At 41.8% G+C, this 17,513-nt stretch overlaps 1 protein-coding gene across 2 annotated transcripts in view; it reads right to left on the reverse strand.

The window, feature by feature from the left end:
* ARHGEF17 (Rho guanine nucleotide exchange factor 17) overlaps positions 1-10,671 on the reverse strand; it is a 362,668-nt gene extending 351,997 nt beyond the window's left edge. For both annotated transcript variants that reach the window (XM_073612921.1, XM_073612920.1), the window contains exons 1-2: positions 10,434-10,671; positions 316-4,828 (exon numbers count right to left, since the gene is read on the reverse strand). In XM_073612921.1, the coding sequence (XP_073469022.1) occupies positions 316-4,197 (3,882 nt within the window). In that variant the 5' untranslated portion in view covers positions 4,198-4,828; positions 10,434-10,671. The remainder of the gene's footprint in view (positions 1-315; positions 4,829-10,433) is intronic.
* Between the last annotated feature and the right edge of the window lie 6,842 nt (positions 10,672-17,513).

Genomic DNA, 17,513 nt, shown 5'->3' on the forward strand with positions numbered 1-17,513 from the left:
AGCTGAACTGATAGCCAACAGGTGAAGATCATCAGTTTCTTCCTGTAGTTCTTCACAGCAACAAAAAATGCAAAACTTCTTCACGCAAAAATTATGAACATTAATAACCACAATGACTCCAGTAACAACCACAAGTAAAATTTATCTATGGAGAAGAAATGGGGCTATGGTCCATAGTGTAACGAATGATTCAAACTATTTTTCAAAGAACAGAAACCCACCTTAAAAACCAGCCAATAAACAGCCACAAAGAAGGACAACATTATTGGAGAAATAGTTAAAATAAAAGAAAAGCAAATGAAACATGGAACTCACCACAAAGGGTTTGCTTCTGTTGCTTGTATCCTCTTGTGGCCTGGGAAGCTTCAGTAGTTTTGGTTCCATGGTAGTTGGAGTACTTGGTGCTGTTCTAGGCAAATCCAAAGTGCCAAAGTTATTAGAGTCACCTGTGCCAGTTGGCGCTGATTTTGATGCATCCTCCAGTAGGGGGCTTATCAAAACTGGATATTGTTTAATGGGGTGTTTTGTAGAGTTGGCATTTGAAAAGGGACCACTTAACACTTTACATTCAGGAGGGCAGATTGGTATAAAGGCAGCCGGTTCGCTTGTGTGGCGAACATGTTTGCTGGGTAGTCTAGATTTACCAGAAGCAATTGTTGGTTCCTCACCTTCTTTGTTGACATCTTGACTACCAATTCTATTGGAGCGCTTTTTAAAACTGCGTCGAACCATTCTTGGTGATAAAACATTTACAAGGTTGGGGTCGAAGTTCAAGTTTTGGTTTCCCTCCAACCCATTTTCTTCTGCCTCGATAGGCAACTTTCCAGCCTCCTCTTCAACCTCTTCAAGTTCTTCCAGTTCATCTCTTTGTTCAGATAATATTGGCTCGCTACTGGATGCTAGGATGGACTGCTCTAGTTCTTTTGAAGGCTCACTAGAGTCTTCAAGGCCAGGGGTAGCCAAATCTCCTCGTCGACTTGGGTCACTAAATGACTTTTTCTTGATGGTTTTGCCATTTCCCTTTTCATCAATGACTTTATCAAGTGCTCCTGGTTGACTGACAATATTTTGGATGACCGTGTTGTAATCTTTAATCCCATCACTGCTGAAAGACAGCACACTAGCAGCACTACCCGTACATTCAGAAAGGGCAGAGGCTGAGGAATCTGAAATCATTGACTTTGCGTTTAACGATCCAAGCAGGTTACTGTCCATAGAGAACTGTGCTGGATCTTCGGTGATGGAATACCGCCGATGGGGCATTGGATCACTCAGAGATCTGTAAGATTCACTTCCAGACTCACCATTGCTCCCACTGCTAGAATCTGTCCCACCATTACCAAGAGAAGGAAATTTCCTTCTTCGTCTAATTGTTCCAGGTGTTGGTGGGGCATCTAGAGGTCCTTGAGTGTATGCTTTGTTGGCTGCAACTTCAGAACATTTATCACTTTCTAAGTTATCATTGGGTGAAAGTACCTGGAAGTCTCCATTTCGTTTATGCAAGCATTCACCTTGTTCTTGAGAATTACCTGTTGACTTCCAAACAGTGAGCGTCTGACCAATATCTCGATATGAAGTACAAGGTGCAGGTTCAACTTCCGTTACAATTCCTTCATCGGTCATGTTAGATTCGTGTCCCGATAAGTCCAAGTCTAAAGATTTCCCATATGACGCAATTTCTTCAACTGCAGAATTATTGCAAAATTGGCTATCACTGTTTTCACCAACTGTGGTCTCTAACTCTTCTTTTTTAGCACTTTTGAGATGTTCTGCAACTTCTTGGTCAAAACTATAGTCATCCTGTGAACCAATCTGTTTTATTTTCTCAAATACTTGCCTTGCTTCCTGAATGTATTTGTCATGTGCTGCATCTGATCCACCTCCATTCTTGCTTTCCACATCACTTTCAACATCCCTCTGTGAATGGATGGCATCATTACTGGATGGGCAAGCTAACATAAGTTCAGATGAACTCTGCTTCATGGAACTGTACGCATTAAGCCTTCTGGATCCTAACTTGTCAGAATACGTAAAAGATTTAGTGCGGCGTAAAGTAGCGGTCAAGTCTTTTAATGTTGGACGACTTCCTTGTTGCAACCTCTCCTGTCCTATTGATCTACCTCTGGCTAGTGTGTTTTGAGGCCCAACAGTACCCTGGTAAGACTCATGCTTGGCATATGATCCCTCCTTGTCACTGGTCCCACACCCTCTATTTTTCAGTTTTAAGTCTGAAATATCAGATTTTAATAAGTTTAGCAGGCAAAGAGTATCTGATGCTATATCTGGGTTGGACATTGACTTTTTATTGGAGCTGTTGTTCTCAGGGTCGCAATGTGGACTATCACTAACATTTTCATTTTTTATTTTTGAAATGCTACAGGGCACTTTTGACCTTGGGCGCACCAGCTGCCTTGACATACTTTCATGTTGCCCATAACTTGGGGATCGGTGAATACCAGAACCTCCTTGGAAGCTACGGCCTTGACCAGAGAATAAAGAGCTAAAATGGTCATCATCTTTGAGGGTTTCAGTGCTTGAATATCTACTGCTGCTTCTGGAGCCACAGGGGCTGGGCAAAAAGGGTGGAATGTTAACTTTTGCAACCCGAGACACACTGGGGATTGGTGACGTAGTCAATTGACTTGGATTTGCTGGCATTTTGCTTTCAGATATACTTCTTATGCGCTGTGTGGGAGTTTCATGGGAAGCACTGCTTGAGGCACCCAAAACATTTTGTTCTGTAGGACAAATATCTGATTTGACAACAGTATTAGAACTACTATTAGATATAATGGACCGGTAATCATGTCTTTGTTGTGAAAAGTCCAACAAACCAGTACCATGGCCTAGGTCACCCTTGGCATCATTCACTAAGTGACCTCTGCTACATTCAGATTCTTTATTAGGTGTAGCATAAGCTGCAATGTCTCTCTTTTTCTTTCTTATAGACCGTTTCCTGAAACTATCCCTGAGGACGTCTATATCACTGTCCTGTTCACTTCCCGAGGACACTTCCTGGGGCCTGTCCCTAGCATCACTACTATCACCTAGGATATGCTGAGGCAAAGTATTTTTGTGCAGCTCATCTTCACTGGAGCTGTCTTTGAGTCTGACATTAGAGGGGGCCAACTGTGGTTTTCCTAAACTATGATAGGAATGTAAACTATCTGATTGCTGTCTTGCCTCTTGTTTAGGTAGACCAGATGAAAGTGTGTTCACTCTCAGACCAAACGGGATACAAGTTCTCGGAGGAGGGGGAGGAGGCTGGGGTTTGGGACCAGTGTTTATTACCCGGTGATCTTTTTTATCCATACATACAGTTTGTTGTTCTGTCCTGCTTTCCGTTAGTGCTTGACAATAAGTACTTTCTGTCCTTGCAGACGGGTTTGTGGACCAGTGCAATGTGCTGGACGGACTGTCTTTGGTATAATGATTAAAGTTTTTGCTGCTTGTAGCTTCCAAGGAACAGTGTCTTTGGGGCTCTGCTACTGCCGTTTCTTTTATAAATGGTCCCGACTGGCCTGGGGGCCTGGGCTCCTCAGATTCTGGCAAGGAAGAAGCCCTAGATGGCAGTTTCCTTCCACCCTCCCCAAATAGTTTTCTCATTTCAGTAACTCTTGGCCAGTTTGATCCCTCCGCAACTAGCAATTCTCTGTTATCTGGCTGGTGTAGAAAACTACAGAAAGAGTTTACTTCATCTACAGAGATCCCTGAGCTCTGACTTTCCCTCGGGTCAGGATAATCATGGGACTTACCTGGCAGTGCCAGGGAAATGCCATCGTAGCCAGTCGTGCCTTGTTTAAGCTGTTCTCTCGGCGAAGTCTCGACAGGCGTATCAGTCTCCCCAGACCCAGGTTGGCAAGCCTTTCTGCAAAGATCTGTTCTCCTCAAGCTTTCGTCGTCACTCTGAGCTCCATCGTCCCTGATGTGGGGTGAGAAACGCTGAGAAATCCGACGGACCGATGAGATATTCTGGTCTTTACTGGCTGCAGAGATTTTGGACACCTTCCTAGTTAAGCTAAGCGATCTGGCAGGAGGACGATGTGTTTTCTGACATGTGGGCTGGGTGACATCTCCCTTCCCGGGCAGATCCGTGCCTCCCTCTTCACTAAAAGCCTTTGCATTCCAGTTCCCTAGTTTTTTAAAGGACACACTCCTGTAAATCCGCACTTTCCTCTCGGCATCCTTTTCAGCCATGGTTCTAAACAATCCCACAATGGCCTGTTTCTGCTTGATATCCACAAAGAACGACGTTCAAATACGTCGTGAGAGTCTTCTAAGAATAAATTAAAACGCATTCAAAGTTTAAATCCATCCATAGGCAACAAAACAAAGGGATCCACACAAGCATCCTTTATTCCGTAAAGTTTGAAGACTTGGTCTACAGATGAAATCCCAAGTCAGTCTTCATCTCGACCAGAGAAATTAAATCCTATTTAGTTCCCGTTAGGTTTTCCATCGTTGAGATAAAAATCACAAGCAAGAGGGAACAAAAAAAAAAGAAAAAGTTTATGTAAAGTTTCCTTGACAACAGTTTAACCCTGGAAAGACCCAACTCAGCCCAGGCGCTCAGAAGAAGCCATACCCCACCAATCAGCAAGCAAAAAACATTTCCTTGTTGTAATATCCTCCAGTCACAAGCCCTTCTTGTATTCTGCACATCTCTAAAACACAGGCTTGTAGATCAATCCTTTGGGGTTTTTTTTTTTCGTTTCTTTCTTCAGTCTCTTGAGTATTGATTTCACGTGGGAGAAAATTGCCAAGCTTAACTTAAAAGAGACAAGGTTTTGGAGGAGAGAATGGGAACATTCTTGCTAGTGGTATATTCCTAAAAGAAAGCAGAAAAGAAAAATACAATTACCGTTATTGCAATTATTGAGGCATCATGGGACTTAACTATTAACTCTAAACTTAACATTTTCTCTTTTTTTTCCAGTAATAAAGAGTTAAATTTAATCTACTCGCTACATAAGAAGAAGCAAACTTTAAGGCAAAGGGGCACATAAACAGTTGCAATATTTTTTCGCCTGTCAACAATAGCTTTCCCTTTGTCTCCCCCTGCTGATGATGTTGAAGACTAACCGGTCTCCTAAAATCAAACATTTGTCAGTTACAATCATAAAGAAAAGCACTGTGGGCCAGGCATATATAATTCTATAATAAAAGACGTTTAAAGCACATTCCCTGTTGTCAGTTGGTGGCAAGATCATTATTTTACTATTATCATCATTTTATTATTAAGATCATTATTTTACTATTATCATCATGTTATTATTAAGATCATTATTTTATTATTTATCCAAATTTCACTTCATGTCCAAACTCATTATGAAAATCAATGACTTAGCTGCCATGGTAGAACTATAAACTTCTGGATCTCACCATGCTTGGACATAAAGTTCTAGCAGGCATAGTTAAAGTATAACTAAAGGCAAAACTTTTTTTAGTTTTGGATGGAGTGCAGAGGGATTAGAAAACCTGCCAGTTTTTATTGCTGTCTGAGCCTCCTTTAGGGAGATTCGCCTGTTTATCATTATCATTGAAAGTGAAAGTAACTAAAAAAAAAAAAATACCAAATTTGGGTTTTTCCCCAGAAAAGTAATAGATGGGAAATCTTCCAATGGGGGACACTAGTTCTGGTGACCAGGGGGTCCCCAAGAAATTCCCTTAATTTGCAGGGATTTTCTCTTAATTCCTGTTTGGCTATGGGACAGGAAATGAAGGGAAATCTCCGAAATGGGACACAGATGGAGGAAAAAAAAAATCTGACAGCCATTAGAACACACTCCAAAATGAAAAAAAAAAAAATAAAATAAAATAAAACTTTTGCCTATAGTTCTACATTAAGAAGCAGTAGTGGGCATGGTTAAGATTGTCCAAATCTTGTCCAGATCTTGTCACTTTACCAACTGGAGAATCTATAGTAGGTGATACTTGTATTAGTTTCAGACAAAAATAAGAACTATAAACTTCTGGATCTCACCATGCTTGGACATAAAGTTCTAGCGGCCATAGTTAAAGTATAACTAAAGGCAAAACTTTTTTTAGTTTTGGATGGAGTGCAGAAGGATTAGAAAACCTGCCAGTTTTTATTGCTGTCTGTGCCTCCGTTAGGGAGATTCGCCTGTTTATCATTATCATTGAAAGTGAAAGTAACAAAAAAAAATACCAAATTTGGGTTTTTCCCCAGAAAAGTAATAGATGGGAAATCTTCCAATGGGGGACACTAGTTCTGGTGACCAGGGGGTCCCTAAGAAATTCCTTTAATTTGCAGGGATTTTCTCTTAATTCCTGTTTGGCTATGGGACAGGAAATGAAGGGAAATCTCCGAAATGGGACACAGATGGAGGAAAAAAAAATCTGACAGTCGTTAGAAAACACTCCCTTACGCTATCCAAAATGAAAAAAAAAAAAAAGTTTTTGCCTAAAGTTCTACGTTAAGAAGCAGTAGTGGGCATGGTTAAGATTGTCCAGATCTTGTCACTTTACCAACTGGAGAATCTATAGTAGGCGATACCTGTAGTAGTTTCAGACAAAAATAAGAACCTGTAGCTGTTAGGACATGATAGTATGGACAAACCATAATGGTGGAACTAGTGTTCCGCAAGAATATGATCCAAAAGCTGTTGGAACATCTCACAGGAGCAAAAAAAAAAAAAAAAAAAGGAACATGGACCTTTAATAAAACTTTTTTAAATCTAGTAGCAAACAAAAACTTGCATTTTCTGCAAAAGTTTATGTCTCTAAGTACTGCAGTTAAATCTCTGTAGTAAATTAAGTGGCACAAAGAGGCAAACTTGCCCAGCAATCTGAGCAATTACTAAGCAAGTACTGGACACTTTTCCCATACAGTACCTATTGAAAAATATTGGATGCTTTGCATACCTAAAGAGCAAGCATTGGATGCTCTGTCCATACCTAAAGAACAAGTACTGGATGCTCTGCCCATACCTATAGAAAATTTTTGGATGCTCTACATAGTTAAAGAACAAGCATTGGAGGCTCTGCCCATACCTAAAGAACAAGCATTGGACTCTTTGCCCTTCCGTAAAGAACAAACAATGAATGCTCTGCTCATACCCAAAGAATAAGCATTGGATGCTTTGCCCATACCTAAAGAAGAAGCATTGGGTGCTCTGCTCATACCTAACATCCAAGCATTGGATCCTCTGCCCATACCTAAAGAACAAGCACTGACTGTTCTACCCATCTCAAAGAACATGTATTGGATGCTTGCCCATACCTAAAGAAGAAGCATTGGATGCTTTGCTCATACCCAAAAATCAAGCATTGGATGCTCTGCTCATACCTAAAAGCCAAGCAATGGATGCTCTGCCCATATCTAAAGAACAATCACTGACTGCTCTGCCCATTTCTAGAGAACAAGCATTTAAAAAAATTTGCATTGGATGTTATGATCATAAAAAAATAAATAAATAAATAAATAAATAAATATTGGATGCTCTACCCATTTCTAAAGAACAAACTTCAGATGCCCTGCCCATATTCAAAGAACAAGTATACAAGTTGTTCTGCCCATTCCTAAAGAACACAAACTGATTGCTCTGCCCATATCTAAAGGAACAAATACTGGAAGCTCTCCCCATAGCTAAAGATAAAGAACAAGTACGGAATGCTCTGCCTATAACTAAAGAAGAAGCATTGGATTCACTGCCTATACATAAAGAACAAGCAATGGCAGCTCTGCCCACCCCAAAAGAACAAGAATTGGATACTCTGCCTATACCTAAATAACGTTTTGCATACTCTACCATACCTAAAGAACAAGCGTTGGATGTTCGACTCATTCCTAAAGAACAAGCATTAGATACTCTACAAAACTAAAGAACAAGCATTGGATTTTCTGCTCATGCCTAAAGAACAAGCATTGGATGTTCTACTCATACCTAAAGAACAAGCATTGGATGTTCTACTCATACCTAAAGAACAAGCATTGGATGTTCTACTCATACCTAAAGAACAAGCATTGGATGTTCTACTCATACCTAAAGAACAAGCATTGGATGTTCTACTCATACCTAAAGAACAAGCATTGGATGTTCTACTCATACCTAAAGAACAAGCATTGGATGTTCTACTCATACCTAAAGAACAAGCATTGAATGTTCTTCTCATACCTAAAGAACAAGCATTGGATGTTCTACTCATACCTAAAGAACAAGCATTGGATGTTCTACTCATACCTAAAGAACAAGCATTAGATACTCTACATACCTAAAGAACAAGCATTGGATGTTCTACTCATACCTAAAGAACAAGTATTGGATGTTCTACTCATTCCTAAAGAACAAGCATTGGATACTCTACATACCTAAAGAACAAGCTTTGGATGTTCTACTCATACCTAAAGAACAAGCATTGGATGTTCTACTCATACCTAAAGAACAAGCATTAGATACTCTACATACCTAAAGAACAAGCATTGGATGTTCTACTCATACCTAAAGAACAAGTATTGGATGTTCTACTCATTCCTAAAGAACAAGCATTGGATACTCTACATACCTAAAGAACAAGCTTTGGATGTTCTACTCATACCTGAAGAACAAGTATTGGATGTTCTACTCATACCTAAAGAACAAGTATTGGATGTTCTACTCATACCTAAAGAACAAGCATTGGATGTTCTTCCCATTCCTAAAGAACAAGCATTGGATACTCTACCTTACCTAAAGAACAAGCATTGGATGTTCTACTCATACCTAAAGAACAAGCATTGGATGTTCTACTCATACCTAAAGAACAAGTATTGGATGTTCTACTCATTCCTAAAGAACAAGCATTGGATACTCTACATACCTAAAGAACAAGCTTTGGATGTTCTACTCATACCTGAAGAACAAGTATTGGATGTTCTACTCATACCTAAAGAACAAGTATTGGATGTTCTACTCATACCTAAAGAACAAGCATTGGATGTTCTTCCCATTCCTAAAGAACAAGCATTGGATACTCTACCTTACCTAAAGAACAAGCATTGGATGTTCTACTCATACCTAAAGAACAAGCATTGGATGTTCTACTCATACCTAAAGAACAAGCATTGGATGTTCTGCCCATTCCTAAAGAACAAGCATTGGATGTTCTACTCATACCTAAAGAACAAGCATTGGATGTTCTGCTCATTCCTAAAGAATAAGCATTGGATGTTCTGCCCATTTCTAAAGAATAAGCATTGGATGTTCTGCCCATCCCTAAAGAACAAGCATTAGATATTCTACCATACCTAAAGAACAAGTATTGGATACTCTGCCCATACCTACAACACATACCTACACCCACAACTCTGCTCACATCTCAAGTACAAGCTGGAGTTTCCACTCATACCAACCCTAACCACAGAGTTGCCTGCTTCTATGTCCATGCTATAGATAGTGACATCTGGGCTCATAAGCTGTCAAAACAGACATATCACTGAATTTTATCACCTTCACCTTTAGCAAACTAGCTCTCCCATTCCTAAATTCCATCCACCTATATTATCCCACAGATCCAATGCAAAGATTATCAAGGAAAAATAAATACAGGAAGGGAAGGACACAATCAGAGCTTTCTAGTTTGCACTGAACAAACATGGAAAAAAATATAACAAGAGAAAAAAAAATGAAAAACACTGCAGCCCAGAAAAAAAAATAGACAGCATTATGCAGCAGTACTGTCAATCCAGTGATCTATTAACTGCGGGAAAGATTTTAACAGATGTCAACTTTCCAAAGTTTCAAAAACTTTCACATGCAAACTTTTTTTTTTTTTTCCTCCCTAAGAGTTATGATGTCATGCCTCCCCCTTACGAGGGGACCCGTATCACAGCGGGTGAACCGCAGATTGCAAAATATTTTGCAACCCCCAAAGCAGCCCCCCCCAATGTCTGACATGGGGGGGGGGGGTCAAAGAGGAATGAATTAAAAAGGCTTCCATATTGTTCTTTATGAGCGTATTCCCGGTACCCACATGAAAAACGGACCAATTAAAAATAAAAGCACAAGAACAGCGAGTTCAATTCCTTTTCTCATTAGAAAAATTAAATCTGATCACTTCCAGGCTGAACGTTTTCAAAAAGACAATCTCTGCGTTATCCCCGTTGAATTCATAGAAATACGTACAAATCTGAAAAAAAAAGGGAAAAATTAAAAATGAACTGCAAAAAAAAAAATTTTTGATAAGAGGACTACCAACTGCTCCAGAAACAACAAATGCATAACACAATAAAAATGGAAAAAAAAAAATCTTTTAAAGCATTCCCAAATGTAAAGTTGCTCAATTTCCTGCAAGTTTTCAAAGTAGTAAGAAGCCGGAGAGATAGACGCGAAGCCCTGCAAGAATGGAGAGGAGAAGAGGTCCCACAGCCCAGGTACAAAGTTTGCATTGTTTCCTATTAACAAATACAAAGGACAGTGAACACAACTCCTTACCCTTCAAATCTCTCCTGCAGTCTGGATTTCAGAGCTCTATAGAGCCCAGGAATGTGTGCTGCACCATTATCATGGCAGAGGAGGGGGTGGGAGGGGGGGGTGCCCAGATCTCCCAAAACGATGTGCTCCCCTGGAGAAAAGTTGGTGGCGATGGGAGTCTCAGTCCCCCCCAGTGCTCAGTTCACACAAAGCAGCCCCTGACTGCTGCAATGTGGGTATGCTGTAAAAGTCTCCTCTCCTGGATGGGATACAGGAAGTCCCCCCCCCCTCCTCCCCTATTTGTGCACTCGGATGGAATGCGCCAGTCCCAGCTCCTACATTGCACAGTTGAATAGGTTTAACCCTTTGCCTTCCCCCCTGGTGGAGCCTCCACGGTTTGCACAAAGCAGAGTGAGCGCAGAATACTTAAAGGGAAAGCGAAGTGTGTATTGAGCAAGCAAAGTTTTTGGGTTACAATTGCAGCGTTTATAACAATACTCTAATGCCGTATGCAGAGCTACTCTATAAGCTCATGCACACAGGCGCAATTGGGGCATCAGACATAGAATACGGTCGTATTTTGTCCCCCCCGGGAGCCGAAGGTGTTGCATACAGCTTGCCTGTATAAATGCATTACAGGATACGTCTGTGCACGGGTATGCGCAGCTCTGAGCGCAACCATGCATGCGTGTGAGGACGTACGCCTCTGGATGCAGACTCTCCGCGTATGCATGTTCACGCTCATATATGTATACAGTATCTCACAAAAGTGAGTACACCCCTCACATTTTTGTAAATATTTTATTCAACCTTTTCATGTGACAACACTGAAGAAATGACACTTTGCTACAATGTAAAGTAGTGAGTGTACAGCTTGTAGAACAGTGTAAATTTGCTGTCCCCTCAAAATAACTCAACACACAGCCATTAATGTCTAAACTGCCGGCAACAAAAGTGAGTACACCCCTAAGTGAAAATGTCCAAATGGGGCCCAAAGTGTCAATATTTTGTGTGGCCACCATTATTTTCCATTATTTATTTTAACCCTCTTGGGCATGGAGCTCACCAGAGCTTCACAGGTTGCCACTGGAGTCCTCTTCCACTCCTCCATGATGACATCACAGAGCTGGTGGATGTTAGAGACCTTGTGCTCCTCCACCATCCGTTTGAGGATGCCCCACAGATGTTCAATAAGGTTTAGGTCTGGAGACATGCTTGGCCAGTCCATCACCTTTACCCTCAGCTTCTTTAGCAAGGCAGTGGTCGTCTTGGAGGTGTGTTTGGGGCCGTTATCATGTTGGAATACTGCCCTGCGGCCCAGTCTCCGAAGGGAGGGGATCATGCTCTGCTTCAGTATGTCACAGTACATGTTGGCATTCATGGTTCCCTCAATGAACTGTAACTCCCCAGTGCCGGCAGCACTCATGCAGCCCCAGACCATGACACTCCCACCACCATGCTTGACTGTAGGTAAGACACACTTGTCTTTATACTCCTCACCTTGTTTCCGCCACACACGCTTATCACCATCTGAACCAAATAAGTTTATCTTGGTCTCATCAGACCACAGGACATGGTTCCAGTAATCCATGTCCTTAGTCTGCTTGTCTTCAGCAAACTGTTTGTGGGCTTTCTTGTGCATCATCTTTAGAAGAGGCTTCCTTTTGGGATGACAGCCATGCAGACCAATTTGATGCAGTGTGCAGCGTATGGTCTGAGCACTGACAGGCTGACCCCCCACCCCTTCAACCTCTGCAGCAATGCTGGCAGCATTCATACTTCTATTTCCCAAATACAACCTCTGGATATGACGCTGAGCACGTGCATTTATCTTCTTTGGTGGACCATGACGAGGCCTGTTCTGAGTGGAACCTGTCCTGTTAAACCGCTGTATGGTCTTGATCACCGTGCGGCAGCTCAGTTTCATGGTCTTGGCAATCTTCTTATAGCCTAGGTCATCTTTATGTAGAGCAACAATTCTTTTTTTCAGATTCTCAGAGAGTTTTTTGCCATGAGGTGCCATGTTGAACTTCCAGTGACCAGTATGAGAGAGTGAGAGCGATAACACACCTGCTCCCCATTCACACCTGAGACCTTTTAATACTAACAAGTCACATGACACCGGTGAGGGAAAATGGCCAATTGAGCCCCATTTGGACATTTTCACTTAGGGGTGTACTCACTTTTGTTGCCAGCGGTTTAGACATGAATGGCTGTGTGTTGTTGAGTTATTTTGAGAGGCTGTACACTCACTACTTTACATTGTAGCAAAGTGTCATTTCTTCAGTGTTGTTACATGTAAAGATATAATAAAATATTTACAAAAATGTGAGATACTGTATATATCGGAATACAACTGTATCTTATAATTCATCCTCTTATGCTATGTACACACGATAGGATTTTCCTGTGGATTTTTTTCCGACAGATTTTGGCTCAAACTTGTTTTGCATACACACGGTCACACAAATGTTGTCGGAAATTCCTAACATCAAGAACACGGTGACGTACAACACGTACGACGAGCCGAGAAAAATGAAGTTCAATAGCCAGTGCGGCTCTTCTGCTTGATTCCAAGCATGCGTTGACTTTTGTGCGTCGGAATTGTGTACACACAATCGGAATTTCCGACAACAAGTCTTGCTGTCGGGAAAATTTGAGAACCTGCTCGCAAACATTTGTTCTATGGAGCATACACACAGTCGGACTTTCTGACAACAAGCTCACATCGAACATTTGCTGTCGGAAAATCCTATTGTGTGTACGGGGCATAATAGATTGTAAGCTCTAAGGAGCAGGGCCCTCTGATTCCTACTGTATTACCCACTTCAGCCCCGGAAAATTTGGCTGCTGAATGACCGGGCCATTCATAAACCGGACCGAGTCATAAACATGACTAAGGCCTTATAGGCTGAAACGCGTCAACTGATTTAATCAGCGTTTGTTCACTGTGGCTATTCAATAAAATGAAGAAATTTTAAGAGCAACAACCAGAGTGCGGATCATTTTTTCTACATATACAGTATAAGTACCTGAAATAATTAAAAATAAATAAGTCCATCCAGTTTAAAGCGGGAATTCCGGCCTTAAAAAAAAAAATTAAAAGTTAGCAGCTACAAACACTGTAGCTGCTGACTTTAAATAAGTACTTACCTGTCCTGGGTGCCCGCGACGTCGGCCGCCCGAGGCCGACCCGTCCCTCGGCTCCCGGCATCGCCATTCTAGGTAAGGGAAACAGGCAGTGGAGCCTTGCGGCTTCACTGCCAGTTTCCTGCTGCGCACGCGTGAGCGGCGCGGCGCTCTGCGAATGGCCCCGTGGTTTTCTGGGAACACACACAGTTCCCAGAAGACAACGGGGCCGCTCACCGAGGAGAAGAACACGCCGCGGAAAAGGAAGAGGCAGATTAGGAAGACTGCCTAGCAACAAGGGTTTAGGCAAGTATACATTTTTTTTTTCCAAATGTTTTTTTTTTTATTTTTTTAGAATTTTTGGTGATTTTTTTTTTCAGGGTGGCCCTCCACTTTAACAAAAAACAAAATACACACAAATAGAAAACCTTCATATGCACAACCCTATACCCACAGTAAACAAAACAAAAATCCCGATAAAGCATGATCCAATTTGCTCTAGCAGGAGAAAAAAAAATCCTTCCTGATTCCCCCAAGAGGCAATCAGATCAATTTTACCCATAGATGTCAGTATTCCGTTATATTTTTTGCATTTAGGAAAGAATCCAGGCCTTTTATAAAGCAATCTACTGAGCTGGACAAAACCACCTCTTGAGGGAGTTTATTCCACACTTGCACAGCTCTTACTGTGAAGAAACCTTTCTGAATTTGGAGGTACAACAATTAATGGCATAACTGAGTGTCTGCAAAATGGCAGCACATTTCTTTGTCTGTTGGGAAAGCATGCGATTTTGTGCACATTCCTGATGCACAGTAGTGTGTGGACCTAGACTTAAGCCCAGTTCACACATTTTGCCGTTCAGGTGCGGTTTTCATGCACTAACCTTGAACTGTATGTAACACGCTTTTGATGAAAGAGTACCAAAAATTCAACCTGTGAATGCAGGGAGACAGGAGAGAGTTGCTACAGATGGGCACAGTGCTGGTTCGAGTGAGGACTCAGGTAAGTATTTAAAGGGGTGAGGGGGCAATATTGGTGCTGGGACATTTTTTTACCTTAATGGAGGGAATGCATTAAAGGAGAAGTACAACCAAAGCTCGTTTGGCTGTATGTCTCCAGTGGATCACAAGAGTGCAGTTCGTTCTGCACTCCTGTGACCTGTTTTCAGCAGACAGCGGGCTGAAGACCGTTGTCTGCTGCTATCAAAGAGCCGGTCCAGACTCTGGAAGCATCATGACCACATGCCTGGATCAGCACCTGAATCAGCCTCTCAGCGACCCAGGTACAGATGCAGCATCAGACCAATGCTGCATTCAACTAGGTAAGTATGATTAAAAAAAAAAAATCCCATACGTCTCTTTTAAAGTGTTACTAAACCCACAACAGTAAAAATCAGTCTGTATAAGGCAGCATAGCATGCTTGTTATACTCACTGTGGAACTTAAGGGGTTAATCCTCTGCATTGTGTAAAAAAGGCTGTTTGATCCTGTATGCACAGATCCTCCCCTATTGCACTGTCTATCTGGGGAAGGCCAGCTAACACAGGCAGAGTAGCCAACCTGCACATGCTCAGTTGTGTCTTTTACGCCGGAGAGAACAGTTACTTGTTCTCAGAGCTAGCCAGGTCACATGATATTGACATCACATATGTGGGCGTGTATACAGGCTGCAGTGGAAATCTCCTCCTTCCTGAACTCTTAGCACTGGAGAAACTGTGCAGTTTATCATGTAACTGTGGTATACAGATCATCCAAAAAGGTATATAGTGGCAGTATTTTAATGTAAAAAGATGATTTATAAGCTGTGGGCACTGTGGAGGGCGGATTAACTATTTTCATATTACTGGGTTTAGTAACACTTTAAGGTAAAAAATTAGTGGTGCACCGAAATGAAAATTCTGGACCGAAACTGAAAATTTAAGATGCACTTGGCCAGAAACCAAAACTGAAATGGTTAAAAAAAAATTATATATATATATTTTTTTGTTTAAAATATACCGTATATACTCAAGTATAAGCCGAGTTTTTCAGCCTGTTATTTAGGCTGAAAAACAACCCCTCGGTTTATACTCGAGTGAGCCGTACAACAGCCGTACCTTTGATTACTAAAACAGTGGGTGTTTCCCGTTGTGTTATGCAGTCTGTTCGGCCGTCCATTGTAACAAAGCCCCGCCTCCTTCTCGTTCGTGATAGAGGAACACTGATACAATGCTGGGAAACTGTATCAGTGTTCCGTCTATCGAGGAGAAGGCGGGGCTTTGTTACAATGGACGGCCGAACAGACTGCATAACACAGCGGGAGACGCTCGCTGTTTTAGTAATCAAAGGTACGACTGCAGATGGGCACAATAAGGCTGCAAATGGGCACAGTGAGGCTGAAAATGGGCACAGTGAGGCTGCAAATGGGCACAGTGAGGCTGCAAATGGGCACAATGAGGCTGCAAATGGGCACAGAGAGGCTGCAAATGGGCACAATGAGGCTGCAAATGGGAACAGTGAAGCTGCAAATGGGAACAGTGAGGCTGCGGCAGCTACTGGGCCTTGTGGGCAGCTACAAATGCAGCAGCTACTGGGCATTGTTTACCCAGTAGCTGCTGCATTTTCCCACCCTAGGCTTATACTTGAGTCAATACGTTTTCCCAGATTTTTGTGGTAAAATTAGGTGCCTTGGCTTATATTTGGGTGGGCCTATACTCGAGTATATGCGGTAATTGTATTATATTTGAATTTTTATACAATAGTTTTTGAAGCGCATTTGCGTTACAAAAAAAGCGCAAGAAAAGCTCAACAAAAATGCATCCCTTTAAATCCTATGTATGTCCTCACACTGCTCCGTTGCCGCATTTTTGGTGCATATTTGGTCAGTTACAAAATTGAACCAAAGCACGCATCTCCCCATTGAAATGCATTAAAATCGCAGTAAAATCGTGGCAAAATTGCACATTTTTCAGTGGCCATTATCAGCACCCTTTTTCCTATCAGCAAAACACCGATAACCCTATAAAAAAATGTCTTGACTTTACAACCACTTTAAACTTTTTCAAGTGTTTTTGGAGCTTTTTTTGTTATTGTGCATTTGTACATGCATTTTGTAAGCATTTTCGAGCTTCAGGGTTTTGCATTAGACAACAGAAAGCTGGTTATTCGAAGAAGGAGAGGCAAGAAAATGTGTGAAAACGTACGTTCTGCTGGTGTTTTTCAGGTGGTCTCATTGAAGTCTAAAGGGACCAAAATGCCGCTGCCCCAAAGAATCATATGTACTTTTTCAAGCTTCAAGTGACACAACACTCAAATGTGAATGGGCACTACTAAATATAATAGGAATATCGATGTTAAGCCCTTGTTCACATTGAGTGCGGCTTTGAAAGCGTGCGACTTCATCTAAAAATCGCATGATTTCAAAGCCGCATGTCAGTGCGACTTCGGGTGCGACTTGGAAGACATCAGTGCGGTTTAATGCACAGATGTCTATGCAAGTCGCACCCGAAATCGCCAAAAGTTTTGCAGGAACTACTTTTTCACATCGGTGCAGCAACGCAAAGTCGGCGCCACACTGATTTGAACAATGCAAAGTCACTCCAATGTGAACGGGGGGGGGGGGCTAAGTGTTGAAGCGTTTTGGGGGAATCACTCTAGTGTGAACTGGACCTAATGGTAATTAGTTTTACGTGCGCTTTTAGTGCATTGTGATCCGGAGTTGTAGCGCAACGGTGTGAAGGGGCCCGTACTTATTTTTCTTATTATTTTAGAAATGTGTAGATTAGCTGCTATAGAAAGCTTTGCATTTGACGCCAACCTCAATTAGCATCAGCCACACAGGCAATGCATTGTTTTCACACGTTGTCGGCCCACTCATAGACTTGTGTAGGGAGGAGGAGCAGCAAAGTACAACCACAGCCTAGTGCTGCAAAGCAGGAAGCAGAGCCTGAGTGTAAATAATAAATATGGCTGCCCCCATGTACATATATATTT

This window comes from Aquarana catesbeiana, linkage group LG02, assembly GCF_042186555.1.
Source record: "Aquarana catesbeiana isolate 2022-GZ linkage group LG02, ASM4218655v1, whole genome shotgun sequence".
Lineage (NCBI taxonomy): Eukaryota > Metazoa > Chordata > Amphibia > Anura > Ranidae > Aquarana > Aquarana catesbeiana.